Raw genomic sequence first — 27,983 nt, 5'->3', positions numbered from 1 at the left:
CTAACCGAGTTTAGCCCCACCCACTCACATCTGTCACTCAAATCCGAGTTTAGTCCCATCCATCTCTGTCCCCCAACTCGAGTTTAGCCCCACCCACCTGTCCCTCTAACCGAGTTTAGCCCCACCCACTCACATCTGTCACTCAAATCCGAGTTTAGTCCCATCCATCTCTGTCCCCCAACTCGAGTTTAGCCCCTCCCACCTGTCCCTCTAACCCGAGTTTAGCCCCACCCACTCACATCTGTCACTCAAATCCGAGTTTAGTCCCATCCATCTCTGTCCCCCAACTCGAGTTTAGCCCCTCCCACCTGTCCCTCTAACCCGAGTTTAGCCCCACCCACTCACATCTGTCACTCAAATCCGAGTTTAGTCCCATCCATCTCTGTCCCCCAACTCGAGTTTAGCCCCTCCCACCTGTCCCTCTAACCCGAGTTTAGCCCCACCCACTCACATCTGTCACTCAAATCCGAGTTTAGTCCCATCCATCTCTGTCCCCCAACTCGAGTTTAGCCCCTCCCACCTGTCCCTCTAACCCGAGTTTAGCCCCACCCACTCACATCTGTCACTCAAATCCGAGTTTAGTCCCATCCATCTCTGTCCCCCAACTCGAGTTTAGCCCCACCCACCTGTCCCTCTAACCCGAGTTTCGCCCCACCCACTCACATCTGTCACTCAAATCCGAGTTTAGTCCCATCCATCTGTCCCCCAACTCGAGTTTAGCCCCTCCCACCTGTCCCTCTAACCCGAGTTTAGCCCCACCCACTCACATCTGTCACTCAAATCCGAGTTTAGTCCCATCCATCTCTGTCCCCCAACTCGAGTTTAGCCCCTCCCACCTGTCCCTCTAACCCGAGTTTAGCCCCACCCACTCACATCTGTCACTCAAATCCGAGTTTAGTCCCATCCATCTCTGTCCCCCACCTCGAGTTTAGCCCCACCCACCTGTCCCTCTAACCCGAGTTCAGTCCCATTCACCCGTCCCCCTAATCCCAGAGTTTAGTTAGTCCCCACGCACTCTAACGCCAGAATTTAATCCCACCCATCCTAGTCCCTCGAAGCCCAGCTGAGTCCCACCTACTCCCACCTGCCACCCTAATCCCAGAGTCCCACCCACCCCCGTCCCCAGCCCCAAAGTTTAGTCCCTCCCACCTACCCCGTCCTCCTAGCGCCGGAGTTCAGTCCCACCCATTCCTGTGCCTAGTCTCACGTCTCCTGGCGCTGCTAACCCCTTCCCAGCATCCCGGGTACCACAACTCCACCCACCAAGCAGCTAGGCAGGCAGGATGGACACACCCGGACACTGACCTCTCGGGCCCGGGAGGGTTAGCGGCGGCGCCCAGGCACCCACCGTGACCGCTCTCGCTGCGGCCGGCTCCAGCCCCCGGCCCAAAGCTGCACCCTCTGCCTGCCCCCGGCTTTCCCCCCGCATCCCAACTTCACTCCGGGGGCCAGGCTCCCCTCCCCCGGATCCCGTCCCCTCTCCTCCTCCCCCCCTCCCCCCAGCCCGGCCCTGCCCCTTCCCGCCGCCGTCCCGTTCTTCCTGGTTCCGCTCCGCGCTCCCTCAGCCCCACCGGAGCTCTTCGGAGAGCTCCCGCTTGCCGGCCCGCCCTCCAGGTCACTCACTCGTTAGCTCTCCGGGTTCCCGGGTCCGGGTCCGGCCTCGCCCTCCCGCCGACTGACGAACTCTCCGCCACTTCCGTCCCCGGAGCGCTTTCCCCCCCCACTCCCGACCCGTGGGCGGCGCCCTGGGCCCGCCCCTCTACGGCTCCGCTTGCTGCAGGAAGCTGCTCTGGCCCCAGCTCTCTATGCCTGGAGCGGGTCGAGAGCCCCGGCGACTCCCCTGCAGCGGGAGGGAAGCGCTGGGTACGCATGCGCGGGGTGTGGTACCAAGCTTTAGTGACTGCGAGCAGCCTAGCGGACCCGAGCCGCGCACAGCGTAATCTCGGGCTAGTCTAGCGGTGGGGGTGGGGACCGGGAACCCCGCCCTAAGGAAAAAGGAAATTCTCCCAGCCCGCTGCTCTGCTTTTTCTTGTAGCCTCCAGGATTTCGGACGGACTTCCCAGCCTCGGGAGGCGCTTTACCTCTCGCCCCTTCCGCACCCTTCTGGACCCGCGGAGAGGCCAGAACGCAAAAACCCCCTGATTCCGAGCTGCGACGTTCCCGCCTCACCGCACCGCGCTCCTCCCGCCCGCCCTCTCGGGGCAGCTGCTTTTATATAGCCCAGTTCTATTTGTATTGCATGTGTCATGTGTGAGTCTTCCCACCAGACTCGAGTTCCCCCTTCCGCCCTCCTTCCGAGAGCAAGGCCTCTGCCTGTAACGGGAGACTTAACATCGTCCTTGCTCTAGGGCGGTCGCTAATTCCATACGAGTGGTCTCCTGAAAGGTGGAGACGCACAAGGACGGAGGCTTAGTAAGAAGAAATCACTCTGTGTGTGTGTGTGTGTGAGAGAGAGAGAGAGAGAATCATAGGAACTTAGCTTTGTGCATAAAGCGTGCAGAGGTGGTAATAAATAAGCTAATAAGTTGTCATAAGTTATATGTAAATGACGTAAACGGAAACACAGAAAAGTAGCTGAACTCCGATTAAGCGTAATGACCAGTCTTGGCGTCTTGGGCTCAGAGAACAGTGCGGGGGTGGAACGTGGCATACAAGATCTGGTCTCGGGTTTGCTTTTTTTGGTGTTCGATTGGGGAGGAAGGCTAACAGGAAATGAAAGACTTCCATAAAATCCAAAGGAACAAAAGGGAATAGATTGCATGTGCGCAGAGGGGATACTAACCGACTTAAGGAGCAGAAAACCTGGCAAGGGTTACAAGGCTTGACCATAGATGACAGCGGTCTGGGTGCCCCACTATATCCGGTAGGGAGTGAGAAACTACATTTCCCAGCATGCTGTGTATCTCTGGGTGACGTCATCTTTTGGTGACGTCATCTTTGCAGTGTTGGAAGACTGGGTCTGGGTGGAGATTTGGAAAAGGCTACTCAAGCTGGAGGTATCCCACCCGGGTGATATTGGAACCCCAAATTTGGCCGGTCCGCATAGAAGCGGAAGGTAGGAGATGCGGGGTGAGGTTGGAAACCTGGCAAAAGTTGGTGTGGTGGCCGAGGGGGCAGAGAGGGTAGGTCGGAGGGCGTGCTTGTTGTGGGTACATAGCTGTCAGCTCTGTTTTGGGGGGCGGAGGCTGAGGTTGGGCTGGCCCTGGATTTCTGCTCCCAAAGTTCCCCCTCTGGGGCTGTAACATGGGGGGGGGGGCGGAGAGATAGCAGATTGAGATCTTCCAGCTCAGGGGCTGTCTTTTGCTTTTCTTTGAATTCTCCCTGCGTGGCACAGTGCCCGGCACGTTTTAAGTACTTAATGTAAATATTTACTGACTGGCACATCTGCTACCTCTTTTCTCCCTTTATCTTATTCACCTTTAGGAAGGGGGATTTTTTCCCCCTTCTAGATGTCCACCATGGAGGCCTTCCTGGACCCAGGTGACAAAGACCTACTGGATTTCCTGAAGGAGGAAGGGGGAGATCTGTGGGGCATATCTGGGGAGGGGCAAGAGGTCCAGCAGGATGATGGGATGCTGTCTCCTGAAGTAAGTAGGGGCTGAGCCAGGCTTAGTCTTGCTTGGGGTGGTGGTATGATGCAAATTGAGGGAGAATTGGGACTGATAACTGGGGTAAGAGGAGCAAGACTTGGTTCTGAATTAAGTGACTGGTACAGGTGCTGAATGAATGGGAGGCAGAAGATTTCCTGATGTCCCTGCTGAGCCCCCCCACCTCACCATCCCTCCCAAATCCTTCTAGCTACAGTTTCATTCACACTGATCACACCTACTCCCTGAGCTGGAACGTACAGGCTTCTTCCCAAGATGTATACATTGATCTAGGTAAGTTTGGCCAGGAAACAGAGATAAAGGCAGTAAGAGGATTCTGAGGGAGGGACATGGAAAAGGGAATGAAACTAGGAGCCAAGGATTCTTGATTCAGATTATCTTCTTCCTGCAGATGATAGGAGTCTTGAGGATGTGGCTGAAGAAGCAAAGGTCTCTTTTCAGATGGAAGAAATGACCTTTAAGGTATCTGGAGGAGGGGCAAAGATTAATGGTTAAGGAGAGATGATCATTCTCATAACTACAGGATACCTTATCATCTGCACATTTCTCTCTTCTCAGGCTACAACTATACTCTTTATACTAACCTTTCTTCCTGTTGTCTCTCACTTGTCCTTTTCCTGTTTTCTCTAGCATGAATTTCCTCAGTTAATATTGACAGATGAAGAGAAAAGGCTGCTAACAAAAGAGGGATTGACCCTTTCTGAAACTCTCCCCCTTACTAAGGTGAGATTCCTTCATGGTTAAGGAGGCATGGTATGCTTGATGTCATTTGATAAAAGTGGACATAAGAGGCATGCCTTTCAAATTTATAGGCAACCAACCTGGAACAATGGTTAATATTTTATATGTCACCAATCACATTTAAAAATATCTCAATAAATAGAAACAATGTTGCCCAAGTGCACAAATACAGGAAAGGGGGGTGATGTTTCTTAACAATTGGTGTGAAAAAGACTTGGTAGTTTTAGCCAATTGCAAATTCGACATGAATCAGTACTGTGACGTAGTTTCCAAAAAAGAAAGAAATCCTGAACAGCATTAATGTTATTCCAAAAGGTAGTACAATGCCTGACATATAACAAACTTTATAAATGCTTGTTGATGAGCAGGCCTATTCTAGATTGCTCTTGAACCAAATCTGAAAGTAATAATCAGTATGAATGAGTAAATGAATAAGTGCTGAAGATAAAAATAGAAAACAGCCCCTGCTCTCAAGGAATTCACCTTTTTTAATGGTGGAGGATATCACATATGGAAGGATTTAGCTGCTAGTCAGATGAAAAAATCCCATGCTTAGTATGAATCATTATGGGATCATCAAGAATGTCATGTCAGAGTAGACTCATTTCCTTTGATGGATAGATCAGAGTAATGATGTGGACACATTATACTTAAATTTTAGCAAAGCATTTAATCTTTTAGACAAGGTAGGGAGATAGGACTGGACATGATTGTACAGTAGATGAATTTGGAAAAGAACAATTAGTCAACAAAGAGAAATGTCTAGTGGGATGCTAAGATGCTCTGTCATTTGCTCAGTTTTGTTCAATATTTCGAAGGAGCAGATGACATTGATAAAATTTTCAGCTGATTAAAAGATGATTATTAATATTATCAGGAATTGTTTCTAGATAACTGAAATCATGTTAGAAAAATAGGCCTGATTTAAGATGAAATTTAATAGAAAAAAATATATTACACTTGGGTTAAAAAAAAAATCAACCTCATGTATGTAAAACGGGAGAAACATAAAATAGTAATTTATGTGTAAAGGAACTGGGTGTTTTTAGCTTCAAAAATACTAAGTCAGGGAAAAAAAAAAACAAAACTAGCAATCCAAGTTGCATTATTAGTCCCAATGTCTTCTTTTCCCGATCAGGGCACATTTGGAAGACATTAACTTCAGATGTAAAAGCCATAGTTTAGGAAGGACATTGAGAAACTGGTGGGTATATAGATGGATAACAGCTTGTTTTTACACATTTGGGTAATCATGAGCTGGAAGGATTCCTTTTGTTCTTGATCCCAGGAAACAGATTTAAACTAACAGATAACATTCATCACTAAGCAGATTTTGACTTGATATAAGAGCTTTCTAATGGTATATTGTCCAAAAGTGGGACAGGCTGCCTTGAGTCATCATGTCCCATCCCTGGAAGTTTTCAGACAAAGATTGGATGATCCATTTGTTAGGAGTGTGGTAGAGAAAATCTGTGCTTGACTAGAGGATGTAAGCCCTTCTTATTCTAGGCTTTATGGAATATTATGTTCAGTTCTGGACACCATATTTTAAAAACACGAAATAAATACAAGCATGGTTACCAGACCATGTCACATAAGAACAATTGAAGGTATGTTTAGTGTAGAAATGAGAAAGATTTGATCTCATATAGAACAATTATTCTTACTCTACCTTGCCCCAAAGTTGGAACTGAAACCAATGAGTAGAAATTAAAAGGGAGGCACTTTTTTACATTGTTTGATTCGACTCAATGACAATTGAAAGACAGTCTTGAGGTAGGGTTTGGTTTTTAAACACCAAAGTGTTAAGAGCAGAGGCTTAGAGATAATCTATTAGCAACATTTAGAAGGGATTCCCTACATTGGTTGGTCATATCTAAATTACTTTCCAAATCCAAAATTCTATTACTGATGGCTTCCTTTCTCCTTTGTCCATTTTTCGGACTCAGGCAGAGGAGAGAATCTTGAAACGAGTTCGGAGGAAGATTCGGAACAAACAATCAGCTCAAGAAAGTAGAAGGAAGAAGAAAGTGTATGTGGGAGGGCTAGAAAATAGGTATGTCAGGGATTGGGGAAAGGAGGGAAGAGACTACTGTTAAGACACTGGATGGGTAGAGCGGCAGGATACAAATTGAGGGCATATCCTATTGAAAGGGGAGAAGACTGGGGAGATGTGGTTCCCATTATTGTTCTAGGATCATAGCTTGCACAGCCCAGAACCTGGAGTTACAGAAGAAAGTCCACCTCTTGGAGAAGCAGAATTTGTAAGTAACCACAGAACAATTGGTACCACTATTTTCATGTCATCTTCATATCCCTCACCCCAATTTCATTTTTCTTGAGTGGGGTGTGTGTGTGTGTGTGTAAATGTTTTGTGTGTTCTTTTTCAGGTCCCTTTTGGATCAGCTAAAGAAATTCCAGGCTTTGGTAGCTGAGATGACAACTAAACCCACCAGCAATAGCACTTGCATTGTGGTAAGGAATAAACTTACTTCCCCATCTTTCGATATCAGCCCTAAGAATGGGTGGAATGGGATAGGGGACGTTAAGGATTTCTCATCTCCAAATCTTCCCCGAATCCCCAGGTCCTGCTCTTCTCCTTCTGCCTCCTCCTCTTTCCTGCCATGTATCCCTCTGAGATTCGGGGCCACCAGCCAGCAACTGTCAGTAAGTGGGGCCAAGAAAGATTATGGGGGCTTTGGCTACATGATCCAGGTGGTTTGGATTAAAGGTTCCTTGACTGTCCCTTGCACTCATTACTCTTTGTGGCTGTCTTCCCGCAGTGCTGTCCCGTCAGATCCGGTCTCTTCCCAGTGATAATCTCTCTCTTTTTCTGGAATATCCTGCTTGGCCGACAGACGAGAAATCAGAGGTTACCTTCAATCCATCAGCAGATTCAACAACCTCTCTAGCCCCAGTAAATTCTTCCTCTGATTCTTTTGCTGGAACAAGTGATGAACAGATTTTGATGCCACCAGACCCAGCCCACTCCACTCTTCTGCCTTCAGAGGCCACCAAGAAGCACAGCTGGGCCCCTACTACACCCACTATCATTCTTCGAGGACGGCACTCCAATGAGATGTGATTATAGAGGCAGGAATTAAGATGCTGGACAGACTGAGGAAATGCCCAGAATATCAGGGAATACTGAACAGGCAAAAGTTGAATGGTTTTGTATATACATATACTATCTCCTTATACCTTGTATTATCTCCTCATACTTTGTGGGCTCCATATTGTAGATAGCAATAAAAATGATGTATCTGAGGCTGGCCCTCCCAGACCTGAGAATTCATATTATACTCTTAATGGGTTTTTTGGGTCTTTTATTTGTATAGCTATGCCCACTTCCCCACCCACTTTTGGGTGAGGGGTCTGGCTCAGGGCATAGGGGTAGGGAGGGGAGTAGCTGAACCTTTGTTAGCATTCCATGCAGCAAAGAATTGGGGAGTGGAGGAAGGGGAAATAAATAAGTGATTGTGGTGCTTGTCTTTCCCACCCCCAAGGCTCTGCTAGGGGAAGTGGGTGGTAAGTGATTGTCCTGATGGCTCAGGGTTGCAGATGGGGAGGGGGAAGATGCACATCAATGTCTCCAGCTTCCTTCACTAAACTGTATCCAGGAGTCCCTTCTGTCCCAGGTCTGCTCTGGCTTTCGACTTGGTATCAAGTCCATCAGCTGGTACAGAGTTCTGTCCAGTTGTCACTCTCATGCTCTCTCTGCTTGTGTGTCCAGTCAGTCCCATGCCTTGCCCAGGGGCTCTGCCATGTTGCTGCAATGCCAGCTGCATTGCCCAGATGCTGAGTGGTCGCATGTATGCAAGGGAACGGAACACTCGGCGCTGGCAATATGCCTCAGGTGTCTGGAATGCCATACCCAGCCGTTCCCACACAGTGCGGTAGCAGCCCTCAGCTGTAAGGAAACCCTCTTGAACCAGGCCCTATTGGGGGAAATAAAGTATAAGAATTAAGAAAAGGAATGAAGCCCTTGCTTTCCTGAAGATAACCTGGGATAGAAGAAAAGAAGGAAATTGATTACCTCTTGGATCATGGTAGCAGCCAGCCCGTAGACCACACCTACCCAGACCTCATCAGACTGGACACTGGATGTGTCAGGGACACCATCTGGATGCATGCCATTCACAGCTCCCATGGCTCCGCCTGCAAAGCCCTGGACATTCAGTTCAAAGATTGTTTGGAGAGCTCGAATTACATGGGCGGAAGGGAATACCTGCCCAGAAAAAGATGGGGTTACTTTCTCCAACCAGCAAAGAAAGACATATGAATTCCTTCTTTCTCCCAGCACTCTGCCCCATATCTCAGATCACTTCATATCTTCCTCTTACCTCTGTATCCCCCTTTCCTAGTCCACATGCTCTCAGGAACCACTGACCAGCACATTGATCTGACATGATAATGCGGGATTGTGGCTGGGAGCTGCTGTCGTAGTTATAGTAACGGCCTATTTGATTAGGAAAGGAAGGCATGGTTAGGTTTGTGATTGACTGTTTCCTAAGCCCTTACCCTAATATACCCACATTCATTTCAGAATCAATCTCCACCAGTACATGCTACCTCCTCCCCTGAAGCCTTCCTCACCATTCCAGAGAAGCCTCTCGTAAGCCTCCCGACCTCGGCTCAGGATGGATAAGAACTTCTCCTGGACATCTTGAGCTCCACACACAGCAGCCATTTGGACCATCACAGCCACGGCTGCCAGCCACAGACCACCACAGTAGGCACTGGCCAGGAATACGGGGTCAGAGTGATATCATCTCTACCCCATCATCATGTACTCGGGATATAGGGTCAAGTATCAGAATGACACCCCTCTCTAATACTTCTGACTGGGAATGTAGGGCTGGAGGCCAGACTGATATCCCACCCATATTAGGGCAAATCTGCATTTCTAGGTGTACCTGGGTCCTGTGGTGATCCATCCATCGTATGTCTGATCTGCATAACCTCCATTCTCAATTAAGCCATCTTGGTCCTTGTCAAACTTCATCTCAGATTCCATTACAGCCTATAGTGCAGTACTCCAGGGCATCAACATATAAAGATCTGGGTTCACAAAAGGCCCCACATTTTCTCCTCCAACCCTCAATGATAAGATCCATAGATCTGCATTATGTGTCTGCACTTCTTCTAGTGCATGAGCTATGCTCAACCCTATAATATATGGCACATGGGACCTTACCTGGCACACAGGCCACATGTCCCTCAAGAAGCTCTCATTGCCTGTCAGGTAAAAGTCCCGATAAATCTGTAGCACAAACTTCAGGTTCAGGTCCTTCCAATCAGCTGTGTCATGAATTAGGTAAGCATTGATACGAAGCCATGGCTCATCATCTGGTGTTAGGAATTGAGATACAGGCAATTAATCAAGCAAACAGCATTTACGAAATGTCTGGTATGTACAGGGCACTGGAGATTCAAAGACAAAAATGTAAGAGAATGCTCTTATAGGGCTTTTATTCTACTTTAAGAGAGAGGTGCATATATAAAAAATTAGAGAAATGTAAAGTTATTTAGGGAAGGGGAACATGAGCACTTTGGGGGTAGGGGGGAAGGTGGAATCCAAAAAGACTTCAACAGAAGGTGGTACTTGAGCTGAATCTTGGAGTAAGAATGAGGAGTGAGGAATGCATTTTTACTCCTGACAGGGAGATGATAAGTGCTTAGAGATGGGAGAGAGAACCTTGTGTAGGAGAAACCATAACAAGCTTAGTTTGGCTAGAAGATAGATGGTGACATAATGAGGAAGATAGGTTTGGGCCAGGTGATGAAGGCTTTAAAAATCAAACAGGAGTTTGTATTTGATCTTGAAGTTAATAGGGAGTCAATGAAGTTTGCTGAAGAGGGGAATAATGAGGTCAGACCTGTGTTTGAGGAAAAATCACTATGGCAGCTGAAAAGAGAATGGACCAAAGTGGGGAAAGACTTGAGGCAGGGAGATCTACCTGAAGATGATTGCAATAGTCCAGGTGAAAAGTACTAAGGGCCTGAAAAATAAGATGGTAGCTGTGTAAATTTTAAGAAGTGGATGAATAAGAGCGATGTGGAGGTAGCACTGGCAAAAGTTGGGGTGAGGGAGAGTAATGAATAGTAATTTCCTGGATAGAAATCAGGAAATTTGGAAATGAGGATGGATTTTAATTAAAAGATGCTAAATTCTGTCTATGGGAAAATCAGTTTGTTGTGCCTAACAGGTAATTGATGATGTAGGATTGGAGCTCAGGAGATAGATGAAGGCTAGACGAATAGATGTGGGATTCTTTTGCATGGGGATAATAATCAAACCTATGGAATTTATAAGGAGCTGCTAAGAAGTAAAAGTAAAAAGGAATTGGGAGGTGGGGAAGGGTTGCCACAGGATTTTCATATTAGGGCTGGGGATCCAAATACCTGGGTCCCCCACATCATGGGGAATCACGTTCTTCTTCTTCACAGGAGCTATCACACCACTCATCAGATATTTTCTTCGTGTTAGGTCTTCACTCAGAGTTGCTACAGCTAAGGGGAAACTGACTTCAATGATAGTGAAAAATCTTAAAGAGATATGTGAAGGGACATTATGGACATCTAAGGTGTGGGACCAGACCCTAAGATGGGGTAGAAGGGAATGGGGGGGGGGGGGGAGTTTATCAAACAATAGTTTTATGGGGGGGTGTGTGTCATTTTTTTTAAGGGTGAGTCAAAAATGGAATCCCTCTTGTTTAAAGGGGAACTCTTACCCATGTCATACTGGAGGCTGAGCTCGAGTTTGGGCCACAACATGATGAGGGCAAAGGAGGCATAGAAGTGGACATCATATGTGTTGTACATGTGGTACTCCTGTCCTGGGAGGAAGAGTCTCTGAATGTCCCTGGGTGAGCATACTTCCAAATCCTCCCAGTAGTGCTCTGAACCTTTAGCTCCTACCAAACACTGCTCCTTTATTCTATTTATCTCCCTCCCCAGCTCTGTTCCCCCCCCTCCCCTTCCCCACCTTATGTATTCTCCCATACCCTCAAGGTAGGCGAAGCGTCCATATTCCTGGAGGGTAGGTCGAAGCTGGTTTAGCATTCCACTGAACTCCTCTGTGATTGTTTCTTCTGTAACCTCCAGCCACACAGTACCTCCATCAGCCAGGAAGTATAATTCGTTGAAAAGTGCAGACTTATACCAGGCAGGAAGGGTCCTAGGGGGCAGAGGTATGGGACAATTATTTATCTAATTTCCACTGAATATATCAAAATTTTTTTCTAAAAGATTATATGTGTTTAGAATAGTGAAAAGTTTACCCTTAAAGGCTAGAGAAATGGGTATTTTAGTCATACCTATGGGAAATGGATAGAGTTGTCTGAATAAAGAGATAGAATCCTAAAGATTAGCACAGAACAAACATCTTGGTAGCCAAGTTTCAAAGGAGACTAGACTTAATAATTAGCTAAATAACATGCTACAGCTGACCAATGAAGACAGAAGACTATATGAGCATCAAGACAAGATATATAGTTAACATAGTTAATTGGTAGCCCAGATAATAGAAAGGAGAGATTTCTTGATGTTCAGATCTTTGCATCTCAGATTTTAGAAGTATCTTCATTCTCTAGAAGCTAGGGATTCAGGGAGAGCTTGTGCTCCTCCCCACCTCCTACTTGCTGTGAGATGTAACTCTACAGCAACATAGCCTTGGAACTGGAAGAGAAGAAACCAAAGGGCTCAGGACAGGACAATAGGCAGCTAAGACCCAGGATGGAGCTTCTTAACCTTTTCAGTATTTTTGGCAACTGTCTATGCAATGGAATGAATATCCTGGAAAATGGTTGATTTGAGGGATCCCAGGCTGAGCTTCAAGAAAACCAAAAGCTGTTTGGTCTGTGAGCAGAACCAAACCATCCAGAGGAAAGTGCAGGGCTGAGTCTACTTAAGTGGGGAATAGATGTAGGGCTAGAAAGACAGGTCATCTCCCCTACCTGTCCTCCAGCACAGGGCTCTGCCATGCTATAATTTTCTCCTCCCAGGATCTGTACTGGGTGAGTGCATAATGACAGAGGGCTGGAGCTGCATTTCCTTCTTGGCCAAAGAACCGAGTGTATCTCCTGAAAAAAGCAACAAAAATTGATGATAAAGATTTTTCAGCCACATGGAGCAACTTGGTCCAGTCTCCTTGCATTTTGTGCAAAGCTCCCAGTCCCATCACCACAGTCTGACACACTGCCCTCCCCTCCTCCACTTCCTGCATCCACCCACCCACCTACCCACCCATTTCCTTCCTTTACCTGTAGTGGGCTTGGCCCTTAGCTCCAAAAAGAACTTTAGGCATGTCCCAGGACAATGCAAATTCCAGCTGGCATCTGCCTCTTCGAGGCAAATGGGCCCCTGCACATACAGCTCCGCCTATGCCCTGTCTCTTTTGGGTTGGGGGGCTGGGGCCTAAGGATGACATAAGAGTGATCAGCATAGGAAAACTCTAGCCTCAGGGAACTGTTCTATCTAAAGGAAACTTTTAGTGGAGAAACTGAGGGCATTGTAGGAGGACATGGAAATAAAGTAGGTTCTTGGGCCCTCTCCCACTAGACCCTCGCAGTCCCCATTAATATACTTTGCTACCCTAAACCGTACCCCTCTCATCAGGATGGGAAGCAATGATTATTAAAATCTTTACCAATCAGACTATCAAAGCTGGGGACAAGTTTAACCATTTTCTAATCCAGTTAGAACTCCTCATCCCTCTCACTCCCCATTTCCTCCAACTCACCAAGTGGGGAGTCCAATTGTCCATCCAGGAGCAAGTCCTGCCACACCTTCTGTCCAGTGCCATCAGGGTCAAAGGCTGTGATATGAGTCACTGTGGTATTTGCCTATCAGGATGGTGCTCTTAGTATAAAGGTGGCTAATACCAAGTTTAACTGCCCCCCTTGCAGATCAGACTACAGCTTCCTGCTACCCACTCCCAACTCTGAGTCTTGTAAGTTGGAAGAGTGAGAATTTAGGGGTTATAGTGAAGATCTGTGGGACCATGATGAGGATAGTGTCCCAAGGCTGTGCTAATGCAGCTGGTGGGTTAGCCAGCACAAATACACATAGCCCCCCTCCATCTGGCTAGGCCCAATTCTTGGAAGATGTTTTACATTCCATCCAACCATCCTTAGTCATCTCCTTGACAATTTTCTATCTCTTGCTTTGGGAAGAGGAATCAAATTAATATTAACCATTGCTTCTGGAAGGATCATATCAAATAAGATTCCTCTGTGGTTCTACTTGCCATCTCTGTAATTTCTCTGGCCACCACTCCCTTCTATGTACTAACTATCCCTACTAGAAGGCAAATCCCTTGAAAGCAACGACTGTCATGTTTTATTTTTTAGCTCTAATATTTAGCACAGTGCTTGGCACATATATAAAAAGTGCTTAATAAATACTTGTCACTTATCCATTCCTTCTAAATCTGCATCTCATCTACTTGATACTCACCGTGCGTCGGGCAGCCAAGGCCATGGTGTATGGGTTTGGAGGGTTTGGATGATGTAACAACACTCCCTGAACAGTTTCCCCATCACGCTCTAAGCAAAAGGGTTCATTCCATAGCCCTCCTAAATTATCATGTCCACCTCCTAGGCCATTCCTCATGGAGAACATGATAGATACTTCCAAATCTTCATCACCAGTGTTCTCCACATTCCACACAAATACCCCCACAGGTAGGCTGCTGTCCTGGGTGGGAGAATAGAGAAGATAATGAGAAAGTAGACTAGGGCAGTTCATTCCAACATCTATTCTTCCATCTTCTAAATCTTTTTCTTTCATCAAAGGAATGACTTTGAGTCCTCTTATCTTAGAGGAATGATTCATGCCTAGAGCTACACTGACAGGAAAAGGGAACATTTGTGGAAGTGGGTGTTTATCACTGGTCCAGGGTCAGGGAGAAGTCTTACCTGATAGTCATGAGGGAGGATGGGAGTGATCTGGAGACAGGTCAGTGTGACTTGCTGCCCAGGTAGTTGGTAGACAGTCCAAGCTCTGGGGTAGAGAGCATGATAAAATGCAAAGAATCCACATAGGCCCCAGTTCCAACTCCGCAGGACATTGGGACGCTCTAGGGACAGTACTTGCTGGTACACAGTCTGTCCTTCCCGCCGCAGGCATACAGTGAACTAAATAAAAGGAAGATGGGAGTTTAGTTAGCCCTTCAATACCTCAAATCGCTTAAATCTAACTTACTTTAATAATAAGGAAATAGAACCAAGTGAAATAATATAGAAAGAGAAAAGGACAGAGGCTTGGGGGACAACCACAATTGCTGGGGATGATCTGAATGAAGACCCAACAAAGGAGAATGAGGAAGAGCAATCTGATAGGTAGTATGAGAATCATGTTCTAAAACCCTGGCTAAAAGAGTGTGATTGACAGTGTCAAAGGATATAGGGATCAAGAAGGACAAGATTAAAAAAAAAAAGCCATTAGACTTTGGCAATTAAAAGACTGTTCATACCTTTGGAGAAAACAGTATCAGTTGAATTAAGTCTCAGAAAGTACACTTCAGAGAGGTAAAGAAACAGAGGGAACTATTGTAGATGATCTTTTCAAGGAGTTGAGCCACAAAGTTGCTAGAATGCTAGCAATAGGGATGAATGATTGAAGTAAGAGTTTTTTGGTGATGAAGAGAAGGACATGGTGCAGGGAACAGTCAATAGATAGGGACAGATTGAAGATGAATGAGAGAGGGAGGATGACAGAAGGGACACACTGGGGGAGGATACAGGATGAAATGGGATCATCCATGTGCAAATAGAGGGGTTTGCTTTGGGAAGGAGAAGGGCCACCTTTTAATGTGAGATGGGCAAAAGAAGACAGAGTAATAAAAGGCATGAGAGTGATATGAGATGAGAAGGGGAAAAGAGGGAGTTTTTGGCAAATGGTCTTAATTTTTTCACTAAAATGAGACAAAACGTGAGAGGGTTGAGGAGAGGGAGCCAAAGGAGGCTTGAAGAAGGATGAAAAATATGGAAATGTGCTGTGGTGATGGGACAGTGAGTTATTGAGGGAGGTATAAAATGAATGCCTTACAGCAGTAAGGACCCAATTGTGATTATACAATAAAAATTTAGAGTGGACCCTACTGCATGGCTTCATGATTTTCTCAGTTTTGTTGACCTGAATGTACATAAGAAGGAAAATAGTAGATGATGCAAGTGATCAAAGAGACTGAGCCTTAGCAGGGCACTACTTACTGGTCATATAAAGGGGCAAGGAACTCAAGAAGAGAGAAAACGGTAAAGTTGAACTGGTTCATTAAGACAGGGAAGAGAGGGATATGCAGCCTGGTACAGTGGAGATGGCCTGGGAAAGAAATGAGGGAGTCAAGGGATTAGAAGTCATAAGGAAGATGAAGGATTTCGAGGTGAAAGGCAGAGGGAGAAGTGGAGTGACAAAATAGACTGGGATCAGATGAGGACATTTCATTGTGCATGAATATGGCAAGGGTGCATTTGTAGCTGAAGGAAAAATCAAGGGCATGATAATTTTTGTGTGTGGCTGAACTGAAGTGGGAGGGAGGAGCAGGTAATGTAAAATAAGCAAACTGAGGAATTGTGAAGATAGCATATGAGAAGAAGTATCAATATGTATGTTGAGGTTCCCTAGTACAGAGATAGGAGTTGAGGGAGAGATAAAAACAGCCACTGAAGAATAAAGGAGAGGAGGGTGTCCTGTATCAGTAGCAACAGCTTCTAGAATTTTGAGTGGGTGGCAGATATAGACTAAGTAAACCTTAAAGAAAGAGAAATTACAAGTAACAGTGGAGAGAGAGAACCTGGAAGTGGCACTGGGGAGCCAGGAGTATTTCAGTGCTTCCATCTTGACCAGTGAATTGGGGTAATGAATGAAAGTACAGCCAGTGCTATAAAGGGAGGCCAGGGAGGCTGTGTCATCAGGAGGAAAGCAGGTTTCAGTGAGACTCAACCAGAAGATGGAAGGAATAGGAAAAGATCTAAGATGAAATCAAGTTTGTTGCCTACGGAGCAGGCATTCCAGAAGACACAGTGAAAGAGGTGGGTAGCTTTGAATGGTATATGGAGGGGAGGGATTTGAGAGGAAAAAATGGGAATATAGGGATTGGCAGTGGATGACCAGGGAAGAAATCTGAATGATGATAGTTTGAAAGGCAGAATCACTAGGAAAGAATATTAATCATTGAAAAAGCTTAGATACATTTTCATTGTTCATAGGATTTTAGGCATTTCAGGGAAGGGGGACAAGTACTGGAGCTAGAAGAAGGTTGTTATTCCCCTCCTCCCAAATTAGGAGATCCAGCTGGAAAATGGATAGAATTACCCTTTTCCTCTTTCCTGGAAGAGAGGAGCTTGGTACTCAATGAAATGATGTTTCTCTACTTTCAGGAGGCAGGAGACCTGACTTCATGGAATATTATCTCCTTTTCTGCAGGGTTGTTGGAAACTAGGTGGAAAACCTGGGATGAGGAAATGCTTTTCTTTTCCCTTACCACCTCCTTCAAATTCTTATAGGCTTGCCCGTTTTCTCAGTGGTGGGGTGTATACTTTCCAGAGCAGGAAAGAGATCTTTTGCTTCAAAGGTCCCCTGCAACTTTCATTTAGCTTCAGATAGTCTATTGACTTTATTTTCACTCTTCTTCCTCTATTCCTCTGCTGAAATGTTATTTAACCAGTGATTCCCAGGGAGAAAGTGTAGTGCAGGAGGAAGAACATAGGATTTCAATTCAGAGAACCTGGGTTTGAGTTTGGGCTCTGCCATTTACCAGTTGGGTTTCTGTGACCCAGTTACTCAACAGGAACCCCTGCTTCCAATCTGTAAAACAGGGAACCTACGACTACATTACTTACCTCTCAAAGTTATTGTAAGGATCAAGTGAGATAATTTACACAAAGAACATTGTACACCTGGAAAAATTACTTTTTATTCTCTTGCTCTCCACAAGGTCTTCCTGTTGTTCTTTAAGCTCATGTTGGTTTTTCTGTTTCATAAGGCATGCTATTCTCTACCACTTATTTCTGGCAGTTTTAAGTTATAGTCTCAAAATGAAGAAAGGGAAGGGAATTAACATTTATTAAGTACCTTCTAAGTGCCATGCAGTGTGTTAAACACTTTAAAGATACAATCTCATTTGATTGTCACAATCAATCTGAGAAGCAGATGCTATTGCTATCTTCATTTTTACAATTGAAGAAACTGAGATGGACAAAGATTAAGTGACCTGCCCAGAGTTATGAAGCATTTGTATCTGATGTTAAGATTTGAACTTAGATTTCTTGATGTCAAGCCCACTGCTATGCTATCTGGCTACCTCAAAAACTGTTTTCCATCTCTATTTAAGTTCTGTCTATCCCAAAAGACCATAAGCTCTTTGATGGCAAAGGTTACAAAGAAATTAACCTTCTTTGGTGTAAGTTACTTCTCTTATTATTATATGTGTTAAGCAATTTTAATGTTGTAAAACTATTGTGATAGGAATCTGCAAAGTCACCACCCTGAGGGAACCTGAGTAATGTCATTAAAGAGAACCTGTGGAAGATAGAGATGAAAACCTGACAGTAAATAGTCTTCTTTACTCTTCAAATGAGCTGGGAAATTAACATATCCCTCAGACCAGAAACATGAAAAAGTCAATAGGGAAGTTAAATACTGAAAAGGATAAAGATAGGGAGTTTCATGTGATGTACAGAGGTTCCAAAGCAAGATGGTCCTTGTTATTCAACTGATATAGTATTAGAAGGAATAAAACTTAGAACAATAGATTAAGAACTTGAGCTTAACTACAGGGTAGAATCAACCTACAGAACTGGTTAAATATGCTTCAGGACAGAGAAAAACAGGTTAGGGATAAAGGTTTAGAGCCAAAGATCATTCAGTCCATTTTTTATGAGGACTAGAAATTGGTGACTAGCAAAAAGGACAAAAGAGGCAAGATTAGTGGGGAATGGCCTGAAATTCAAAGGGGAAACTTTGGGGGCTAAATAAAGAAGTACTTTGGTTATCTAAGAGCCAGGACAGCAAGCCAATTCCAGGACAAACGAAATAAGGAAGGGATTCATACATGAAAATAATACTGAAAGCAGGTTCTAGGAAGAACTGAAATCCCAAGACTCGACAGTGGTAATTGAATCTAGCTCAGGCTAAAAGCTCGAGTATCTCTGTCTAGCATCCATTCTCTGACATCTACTCCAAAGAGCTGATGTAAGAAAAAGGGGCAGAGTTTATCCTGTAAAATCTGTGCCATTCAAGCCAATCTTGAGCTAGACATTAAATGTAGAAGCAGAATTCTGAACTCTATGAGCTTCTTTGCTTTCATCTTGTATTTTTTATCTTCCTTGAGTTTCCTAGTTATAGTTCTTAAAAATCCCAAAGAATTGGGATTTTTGTACAGCACCAAAGAAAAAAAGATTTGTTCAGGTTAGGAAGATGTTGTTATTGTTGTAATGGTTCCAGAAGGAAGGTGGCCAAAATTTCAGAACGATAGTTTGACAGACCTTGAGAAAGGTCTTTTTTAGAGTTCAAGTAGGTTCTTATTGTCTAAACCCTAGAGGCCCCTTTTCTAAGCTTCCAAATATACTTTAATCAAAACTTCAAAGATTTCTCATTTCAAACTCCTTCTGTTAACAAGGATCACAACCAAAACACAAGGGTAAAAATAAGGACAGATGAGAATGCTGATCTTTTCCTATTTGGGCTGTTTCTCCTCAGGGACTAAGTCCTTGTTTGCCTCTTTCTAGTCTGGGGTTCACAAGGAGTCACGGGTAGGCACTTGATGAATTAAATTATTTTCTTTCTCATCCTTTATCCTCCCCACTTTCCTTACCTGGTCAGCCATTACTGTTCGGTGCTGGTATATCCCAGGGTTGAGCTGCCAGCGACAGAACTGGCCCCTCCAGCCACGAGTGATGGTACCACCTCCAATACCACCCAGTGGACAACCTAGAGACAGAGCAAGGGGTCAGAGACCAATGCTAGAAAGGCAGAAGGGGGTGGAGAGGGGGCAGGAAAAATAATGATAGTAAGGTGACAAGCTATAGATGAGAGAATATAGTCACATCTTGTTTATTGGACTATAGGGAAGGCGTTTTTTGGTTTGCTTTTTAGAAGACGAGGAAGTGACCTCTTTTCTTCTTTCCAATTTCCTTCTTGAGGAGATTGGGACTTTTTCTTTGAAAGTAAAATGTATGAGGTCTTTGCCTTTTCTCCCTTGAGAAGTGCTCACCATAGATTTGTCTCAGGGGAAGGCAGTTTAACATGTCTATGAATGGAGTCTTCTTCTCCACCTGTGTCTTCTGGTACCACCATTTAAGATACCTAAGGGCAGAAATGACACTGATAGGTAAGAGAGGTAGAAGAAGCTCCAGTTCAAGTTCCTTATCTCCAAATGTCTTTTATATGTCCCAGTAGCACCTCAAACTTAACAAGGTCCAAACCAAACTCATCCCCTTCCCTTCTAAGTCAATTTCCCAACCTTTTTTTTTTTTTTTTTTAAATTTCTATTTAACAACAAATGGATTCTTTCAGTCAACCAAATTAACTCTAGGGACATCTTTGATCAAAGAGATTTGAAGAGGGGAACCTCTTCTCTACTCTTTAAAAGATTTATTCTGTAAGTGATCTTGTCACATTTTCCCCATGACATGTCCTTCATGTCATCCCTTTTCTTTTCTTTTTATCACTGTATTTTATTTTTCCCCCAGATACATGACAAGAAAAATTTGAGGGTTTTTATAAGATTTTATGCCCCCTCTCCTCTTTCAAAGAAGAAAAGCAGTTTGATCTATTTTATACATGTTCTATCATGTAAAACATATTTCCATATTAGTTATAGTTGTGAAAGAAGAAATGTATCACAAGGGAGAAAAAACCATGAGAAAGAATAAGGGGGAAAAATCTGTTTCAATCTGCATACAGAATCCATCAGTTCTTTATCTGGTTATGGATAGCATTTTACTTTATAAGTCTTTTGTACTTATCTTGGATCACTGTATTGCTGAGAAAAGCTGAGTCAATCAGTTCATCATTACACAATGCTGCTGATATTTTGTACAAAGTTTTCCTGATTCTGCTCATATTACTTTGCATTGGTTTGTCTTTCCAGGTTTTTGTGAATCTGGCCGTTCATCATTTCTTATTGAACAACAGTATTCCCTTACATTCATATATCATAGCTTACTCAGTCATTCCCCAACTGATGGGTATTCCTTCAATTTCCAGTATTTTGTCATCATGAAAGGTCTGCTAGAAGTGGTTTTGCACATGAAGAACCTTTTCCCTTTTTAAAGATATTTTTGGGATACAAACCTACTAGAGGTATTGTTGGGTCAAAGATCATGCATGGTTTGGTTGTCCTTTGGGGATAGTTCCCCACTGCTCTCCAGAATGGCAGAATCAGTTCACAACTATACCAACAGTGCATCAGTGTCTCAATTTTCCTACAACCTCCCCAACATTTATCACTTTTCTTTTTTGTCATAGGCTAATCTGATAGATGTGAGCTGGTGTCTTAAGAGTTATTTTAACATCCCTTTCTTTGCAATGCCACCAATTCAATCCAGTTTTTCATCATTTATAAATTTAGAGCTCACAAAGACCTCAGAAGTTATTCCAGTATAATCTTCTCATTTTATAAATGAAGAAAATGAGGCCCAAATAGAGTAAGTGCTTTGCCAAAAATCACACAATAAGTGCAAAACCAAAATCTGAATTCAGATTCTCTTATTCCAAATCCAATATTCTTTCCATATCACTACACTACAGCAAATTTGTCTCTTTTATGACAACCTATATACTGCTTCAGGATTAATCTCAACACATCAGTTTTTTCATCTCACTTCTTGAACAAAAACACCTTCAATGGCTACCCAGCACTTATACCAGGCCAAAATATAAACTCTTTAGCTTGATACTCAAGGTTTTCTACAACCTGGTCCCTCCCTTTCTATCTTTCTAGGGTTCTCTCTTGTGTCTTAAGTTATTTGAGACAGCTGAGGAACTGAGAGGCTATATGAAGATGGCATTTATAGAAATAAGGAAGTCAAGAGAAAACCTGGTTTATCAGGCAAGATAATTAGGGAAATAATGACTGTGTGACTCACACCTCAAATTCAACAACAAAGTTGCTTTTGGATTCAAAAGCCCTAGGTTACAGTCTTGACTATGGAACTTTTCATCTGTGGAACTGTGAGTAAATATACTGAGTTTCAGTTTCCTCATCTGTAAAATGTAGTAATGATAGCTACACTATAAAGTAATTAGTGTTATACAAACACTTCACTCCAATCAGTCTGGGGTTTTCATTGCTTATACATAATGCTTATATCCACATCCATATTTTCTCTTATGATGCTCTTTCTGAAATGGTTTATCACTCTTCTCCACTTAATTCAAATTCTGTATTTCAAAGCTGACAAATTAAGTTTACTTTTTATCATGTGGGCAGCCAATAGAAACAAATATTGAGTAAATGTATACTGTATAGAGAAGATGCTAGGAGAACTTTGGATTATATAGTTTCTCCAAGTAATAAAATAAAGTCTAATACTGAGATACAGATATGCATATATCTGAATCTATATCTGATGTATATAGACTCTTTTCTCCCAAAGAAAGGAATTACAAAATGAAATGTTTCTGTGAAGTCTAAGGGAAAAATCATCATCTTTTAGATCAGAAAAGGTTTCTTGAAAGACTAGGATCTGAGCTGATCTTTAAAGGATAAGTAGGAATGACATGACAAAATCTATACATATGAAAGGTTATTATGACAATGCTATGAAGAATATATTGGAGAGAGCAGGAAATGTAGGGGAGTAAACCTATTAGGAGGTTACTTCAATAATCCAGGCTCTTATGAGGATCTGTACTAGGGTGGTAGCTATAAAGACAAAGATAAGGCAAATGTAAGAGATGCTGAGGAAGTCATATCATGAGGACTGATAGGACATGAGGGCTGAGGGCAAAGAAGAGTCAAAGATAACCTCAAGGTTATGAATAGGGAATATCATAGATGAATGGAGATACCATAAATTGAACTAGTGAAGAAGGAAGAATAGCTTTAAAGAAGATAATGAATTTGATTTCTGAATGTAGGTTTTGTAAGAGTTAGTAAAGGCCCTAAAGGATATCTAACACAACTTCCTTGTTGCACAAGTAAAGAAAATGAGGCGTTGGTGGGTAAAGTGGCATGTTCAGAATAACATAGTGAGCCAGTGGCAGTATTAGGGTTTGAGAAGGCTTCTGACTCCAAATCCAAGATTCTTTTCAATATGCGAACTGACTCTTGGGAGGTTCCTGAGACATCCAGGGGAAGATGTCTTGTGGAGAGATGGAGATGCAGGTTTGGAGTTCAAAAGGAAGGTCAAGAAGGGAGGTATCGATGTGGGAGTCATCTGCATAAAGGCAATGAGTGAAGCTCTGGCAAGGAAGGGAATTGCCAAGGTGGAAGTATAGAATTAGGCTGGGAGCTCCTTGAGACTGCTTTCTAGCCTTCACATCCCCAGTACTTAGCCATTTAACACAGTGTGCCTGGCACATGGTAGGTTTAAAAAATACTCACCGAGTGAAAGGGAATCAAGGTCAAATTTCTTGGGAAGCATCAAAAGATTGGGAATTAGTGGATAAGAGAACCAAGAGAGTGTAGTCTCTTCAAAGTTGGAGGATAAAGGAAAAGCTAGTAGGAAAAGATGGTCAATGTCAAAAATTATAGAGAGGTCAAGAAAAATGAAGACCAAAAAAATTGGTTGGATTTGGTGATTAGGGGATCCTTAATGATCTTTGAGACAGAAATTTTCAGGAGAGTGATAGTAGATGGAAACCTGGTTACAAAGAACTGAGAAATCCTGGGGAAAGAAAAAAAAAATAGAGGCATTTGATATAAAACAACTTTTGCCAGTAAGTTTAGTAGTGAACGGAAAGAGAATAATGGATATCTGGTCTTTCAAATAAGACAGTAAGCTGCTTGGGAAAGGAATTATGCTTTAAATCTTTCTATTTCCCCAAAGTCAAGAAAAACACCTTGCAAGTATTAGGTACACAATATTTGTGATTAAAGGATTAAGCCAAATCTCATCTAGTTCATTAAGTCTTTCCCAATCTAGCCTATCATTATTTCTGTATCAAAATTTTTAATACCATTAATTTTAGTAATCTGCTACTGTACGAAAACAATATGAACAATAATGATATAGGTTTCATTGTCTTACACCAACTAAAATTAAATTCTTTAGAGGACAAAGTAATCTTAGACTACTTTGGTATTCCTTAAAAGGTCTTTCACAGGGCATGGCACAAGTACTAAATAAGAATAGGCTGAAAAAATTAACAAATGAATGATGGCATGAGAAATGGAAGAGATGCTGGGGGAAATGACGTGAAAGAAATGGAACTCCAAGGAAAGGTGAGAAAGAGAAAAATAGAACTAAACTAGAAAGACAGACACAAGAAATTTGGGTATAGAGTTTGGCAAGGAGTTGGGAGAAGATGTGATGAAAGATGAGGCAGGAGAATATGGTTTAAAGGTAAGATAAGAAACAAATTTCAACCCAGTTGTGGCAGTGCTGATAGCAAATGTATATTATACAATCTCAACTGCTACCTCAGTGATGCCAAGTAAATTTTTTACACTTCCATTTTTAATTCACTCTCCCACTCTCCACAGTAGTACTTCTAAACCTTTTCGTCCCTCTTCAAATCTCCCATGGCTCAGCATTCCCCCATTTTTTTAGCTGAGAACCTTGGTTGTCTCATATTTTACTGGAAAAAATTAAGTTCATTTGTTGGAAATTCCCTGTTCTCTCCTTCTCATCTTAGGTACCTTTGGCTACTATCTCTATCTTCACCTATTTCACATGAAGAGATGACCCCTCTCCTTTGAAAGGCAAACTCCTCTACCTGCTCAACTCATCCCATTCCATTCTGTCTCCTCCAGCAGAGAGCCCCTCTTTTATTCCCACTTTCTCACTTAATCTTCAATCTCTCATCTACTGACGGCTTCCCTACTACCTACAAATATGTCCATGTCCCTCTCACTGTGAAAAACCTCTTCCTTGAACCACTCATCCCTGCTGCTATTATTCTATATTTCTTCTAACATTTATAGCTCAATTCTGTTAGGTCTTCTACAATAAATGCCTCCCCTTCTTTTCCCCTCTCTCTTCTTAACTCTCTAATCTGGCTCCTGATCTCATCATCCAACTGAAACTGTCCTCTCCAAAGTTACCAGTGATTTCCTAACTGCCAAATCCGGTGGCCTTTTCTCAATCATCCCTCTCGATCTCTATGCAGCATTGGGCACTGTCCATCACCCTGTGCTCTATTTTCATTGCATTATTATTTCTTGTTTCTTCTCCTACGTATCTGACTGTTCTTTCTCAGTGTCCTTTGTTGGCTCTTCATCCAGGTCATGATCAACCCCATCAGTATTTCCATTGGCTCTTTTCTATGCTCTTTTCTTTTTCCTCTATATACTTTCATTTGGCGTTCTCACATTGTAGATTCAATGATCATCTTTATGCTGATGATTCTCAAATCAACTCATTCTACCCTAACCTCTCTGTTCATCTTCAGCCTAAAATCTCCAACTGCTTTTTAGACATCTTAAACTGGATGTTCTATAGATAATTCTTATGCCTCCCTGTCTGTTCTCCTTTACCCAACCTGTGGCTGAGGTTTCATGCTGGTAACATTTCTGTAATGTGTCTTCTCTTCACCTCTGGTATTTTCACTATTCTGGTGCAGGCCCTCATGTCCATATATAGACTAAAACAATAGTCTTCTGATTGGTTGCCCTGCCACAAATGTCTTCCGACTCCACTGTCTGCTCAGTCATTAAAATGAGTTACCTAAAGTGCAGGTTTGACCATGTCATTCCCCCACCCCCGTCAATGCATTCAAGTGACTATCACTGCAAGGATTAAATATTAAATCCTCTGTTTAGTATTCAAAGCCTTTCATAACCTAGCTCTCCCTACATTGTTAGTGTTCTTTTAACTTCCTCTTTTTCCAATTATTCTTTGGTCGTATGACTTTGGCCTCCTTGCTCTTCTTCTGGGAATTTTCATTTCTCCCCATTGCCTGGAATGCTTTTGTTCTCATATCTGTCTCCTGGTTTCTTTCAAGTCTCAGATGTAATTCCATATTCTACTGGAAACCTTTCCCAATCCCTCTTAATTTTAATGCCTTTCGTCTGTTATTTCCTATTTATCCCTACACATAGCTTGTCTGAACATTGGTTTTTTTTGCATGTTGTCTCCCTCACCAGATTGTAAACTCCTGGAGAACAAGGACTATCTGTCTTTCTTTGTATCCCTGGTCTTTAGTACAGTTGACTGACTTACTGACAGTGAGCCAGTAAGAATACTCTTCCTCTTTCCTCACACCCCCTCCTCTCTGATAACTTCCTTTCTTGAGTCCTTTTCTCTCCTTTCATTTTAAGAGCCGTCTCGTCATTCCCTGGCTTGTTTGGTCTTCTTTGTGATTTCAATCATGCCACGGTAGTGTCATCCTTTGGGCTTCCCTCTTTGCCCCACCCTACATTTTTCTTCCTGAGGTACCCCAATTGCTAATCTCATTCCAGTTCCCTGTGTCACAGCTTGCACCCCACCCTGGCATGGGGAAACTGAGGCCCAGGTCTAGATCCAGGATGACTCAGCCTATGCTCAAGCTCCCCTGAATTCAAAGGTTCAGGGTGACTAAGTCATGCACATGTTATCATTCCTCCTACATTTCCCCAAGACCTCCAAAACGGACTCTCAGGCTCAAACCATTCAGGGGAGAAACCAGATTAGGCTGGTGCCCACAGAAAGTATGGAGCTGCCATCTCTAACGTGCAGCTGCGGTTAACCAAAGGGAACTCTCATCTTTTCTGCTTATACAAGGCGATGTGACTATTCCTTACTCAATAACTGAGGGGGGAATGGCAGAGGACCTGAACCCCTGCGTGGATTTCAGGGCCTTCTGGGTAGTCGTAACCTTTCCTTGCAGTTTCTTCACATCACTCTTTTACAAAACTTAGATATATTCAGTTCTGCGTTTCTTTCCCCATTCTCCAGTTTGGTGTTTCCTAATGCAACTCGGGGTCATGCTCCTCTGCCCATCCCCATGCACTTTCTTATTTTAAGGTCCATGTCCTCTCACTTTACTTACCTTATACTGTAAAACAGCGTTTCTTTTGGCCTTCAATATGGGGATGGGGGCTTGAGGGGGGTAGGAGAAAGGCATAAGGAGAGACCCTGAAATGAACCTTGGAAAGCTACAGCTCTGTATCTGGGGAATCTGTGTTATCTGTCTTTTTTCTCTTGAGGGTGTCTCAAAACTATTATTATTGATAAAAGCAATCACTATGCCGCACATTTTCCACTGAAGCAGCTGGACTTGTACTTCTAAGTTTCCTCCCAGCTTTAAGTCAATGATTCTTGGAGCACTCAATGCAGATTGCCTGCCATGCTGACTATTCCCCCCAAATCCAGAAGGTGTCAGGGTGAGCCTTTGTGGAAGACTCAGATGACAGGAGGAAACACGCACGACGTTGACAATTGGGTGGGCATCTGGCGGCTGCCTCGCCACGGTCGGGGAGTCGGTCCCTATTTTTCCTGCCCTTGCCCTGGGGGACTAGCCGTCTCTGCAAACACAACAGTAACCTAGAGTGAAAGCACCAGGGTTCGGGAAAAAGGCCAGAGGAGGTGGGAATTTGGGCCCTGCAGGGGCCCGCGCGGATGACGGGAGCAGGAGGGCGCCCCATCGCTGGCTAAGATTCCCGGGAGTTAAAGGCCAAGGGAGCACTCACCTGAAGCCCATGCCCAGGTGCTTCAGCGTGTTGCTCAGGGAGACGTTGTTGGCGTTGAAAGGCTTCCTCTTCTCGGGGAACTCGTGCGCCAAGCAGATGCGCCAGCCGAACGGAGGCACCTGGTGGCCCACGGCCGTGCCCTCGTAGGCCGCCATCAGCTGCCCGGGGTCTTCTGGGACGCCGTGGTTGGGGTGGTTCGCTTCGGCGCTGTCCTCGGGGCTCTCGCCGTCCGCGCTGTTGCCAGAGCCCACGTCCCCGGTGCTCCCGCAGCTCGGGTTCTTCGGGTTTGGGGAATCCCACTTTTCCGTCCCAGGGGCCCCCGGGTCACGCTTTGCGTCCCTGATCCCTCGGACCTCGGGGGTTCCGGCCCCCAAGTCCTCCTCCATGGTCTTTGGTCCCCAAGGCTCGCGCTCTGAGTCCGACGTTAGCCGAGTTCTGACTCGGGCCCCGTCCGGTCCAGGGGCTGGGCTCAGAGGGGGCCCGGACCGCGTCTCCTGCCGCGCCGCCCTCGGGCTCCCTCGGGCTTCTGGGCGAAGATGGGCTGAGCCGGGGCCCCGGGGGCCAGGGGCAGAGTCACTTCCTTGAATCCTGGGTGGGGACGGTCGGACCTGGGCCTACAGGTCATGGGTCCGGGGATGAAATCCACAGGACAATGGCAGGCGAGGAGCGGGGAGCCCCTTTATCGGGCCTCTAAGGTCCCTCCCCGCCCTGCGGGAGGACCGGACAGAGGCGCCAGGTCCCAGCCCCTAGGCCCCAGCCCCTAGGCGGCCTCCTTCCGGTCCCGGGGGACTGGCAGTCCCGGATCCATTACCCCCCCACCCTCCCCTCCCACCGACTCTTTGGGCCGGAAGAGA

At 44.3% G+C, this 27,983-nt stretch overlaps 3 protein-coding genes across 8 annotated transcripts in view; 1 reads left to right on the top strand and 2 right to left on the bottom strand.

The window, feature by feature from the left end:
- Positions 1-2,100, bottom strand: part of TLN1 (talin 1) — a 40,452-nt gene extending 38,352 nt beyond the window's left edge. Inside the window, exon 1 of one of the 4 annotated variants that reach the window (XM_031945350.1) lies at positions 2,082-2,100. The gene's annotated coding sequence lies outside the window, so the exon portion shown is untranslated. Of the gene's footprint in view, positions 1-1,305; positions 1,368-1,623; positions 1,805-2,081 lie in introns of those variants that run through there. The other 3 variants (XM_031945347.1, XM_031945348.1, XM_031945351.1) reach the window with 3 other exon arrangements.
- A 226-nt stretch (positions 2,101-2,326) lies between these two features.
- Positions 2,327-7,657, top strand: CREB3 (cAMP responsive element binding protein 3). Of its 2 annotated transcripts, none has more exons than XM_023497639.2 (10): positions 2,327-2,412; positions 3,424-3,587; positions 3,716-3,881; positions 4,000-4,070; positions 4,239-4,331; positions 6,299-6,405; positions 6,545-6,613; positions 6,740-6,824; positions 6,935-7,016; positions 7,133-7,657. In XM_023497639.2, exons 2-10 carry the CDS (start codon positions 3,450-3,452, stop codon positions 7,432-7,434), a joined length of 1,113 nt encoding a protein of 370 aa, XP_023353407.1. In that variant the 5' UTR covers positions 2,327-2,412; positions 3,424-3,449; the 3' UTR covers positions 7,435-7,657. The 2 variants fall into 2 exon arrangements, with proteins under 2 accessions (XP_023353407.1, XP_003761827.2); XM_003761779.4 differs by lacking the exon at positions 2,327-2,412 and adding an exon at positions 2,460-3,055.
- Position 7,658: 1 nt separating this feature from the next.
- Positions 7,659-27,955, bottom strand: GBA2 (glucosylceramidase beta 2). 2 transcript variants are annotated; one of them, XM_031945352.1, is made up of 17 exons: positions 27,130-27,955; positions 19,567-19,658; positions 19,168-19,283; positions 14,270-14,488; positions 13,809-14,048; positions 13,093-13,195; positions 12,614-12,767; positions 12,308-12,433; positions 11,357-11,529; positions 11,084-11,266; positions 10,755-10,862; positions 9,547-9,698; positions 9,266-9,372; positions 8,946-9,088; positions 8,693-8,808; positions 8,386-8,577; positions 7,659-8,287 (listed from the first exon to the last, which is right to left on the bottom strand). In XM_031945352.1, exons 1-17 carry the CDS (start codon positions 27,513-27,515, stop codon positions 7,955-7,957), a joined length of 2,943 nt encoding a protein of 980 aa, XP_031801212.1. In that variant the 5' UTR covers positions 27,516-27,955; the 3' UTR covers positions 7,659-7,954. The 2 variants fall into 2 exon arrangements, with proteins under 2 accessions (XP_031801212.1, XP_003761826.1); XM_003761778.4 differs by having other exon boundaries at positions 11,084-11,188.
- Positions 27,956-27,983: the final 28 nt, after the last annotated feature.

Source organism: Sarcophilus harrisii, chromosome 1, assembly GCF_902635505.1.
Source record: "Sarcophilus harrisii chromosome 1, mSarHar1.11, whole genome shotgun sequence".
NCBI lineage: Eukaryota > Metazoa > Chordata > Mammalia > Dasyuromorphia > Dasyuridae > Sarcophilus > Sarcophilus harrisii.
The sequence above is the reverse complement of the archived record's forward strand: the minus strand, read 5'-3'. Positions and strand labels throughout refer to the sequence as shown.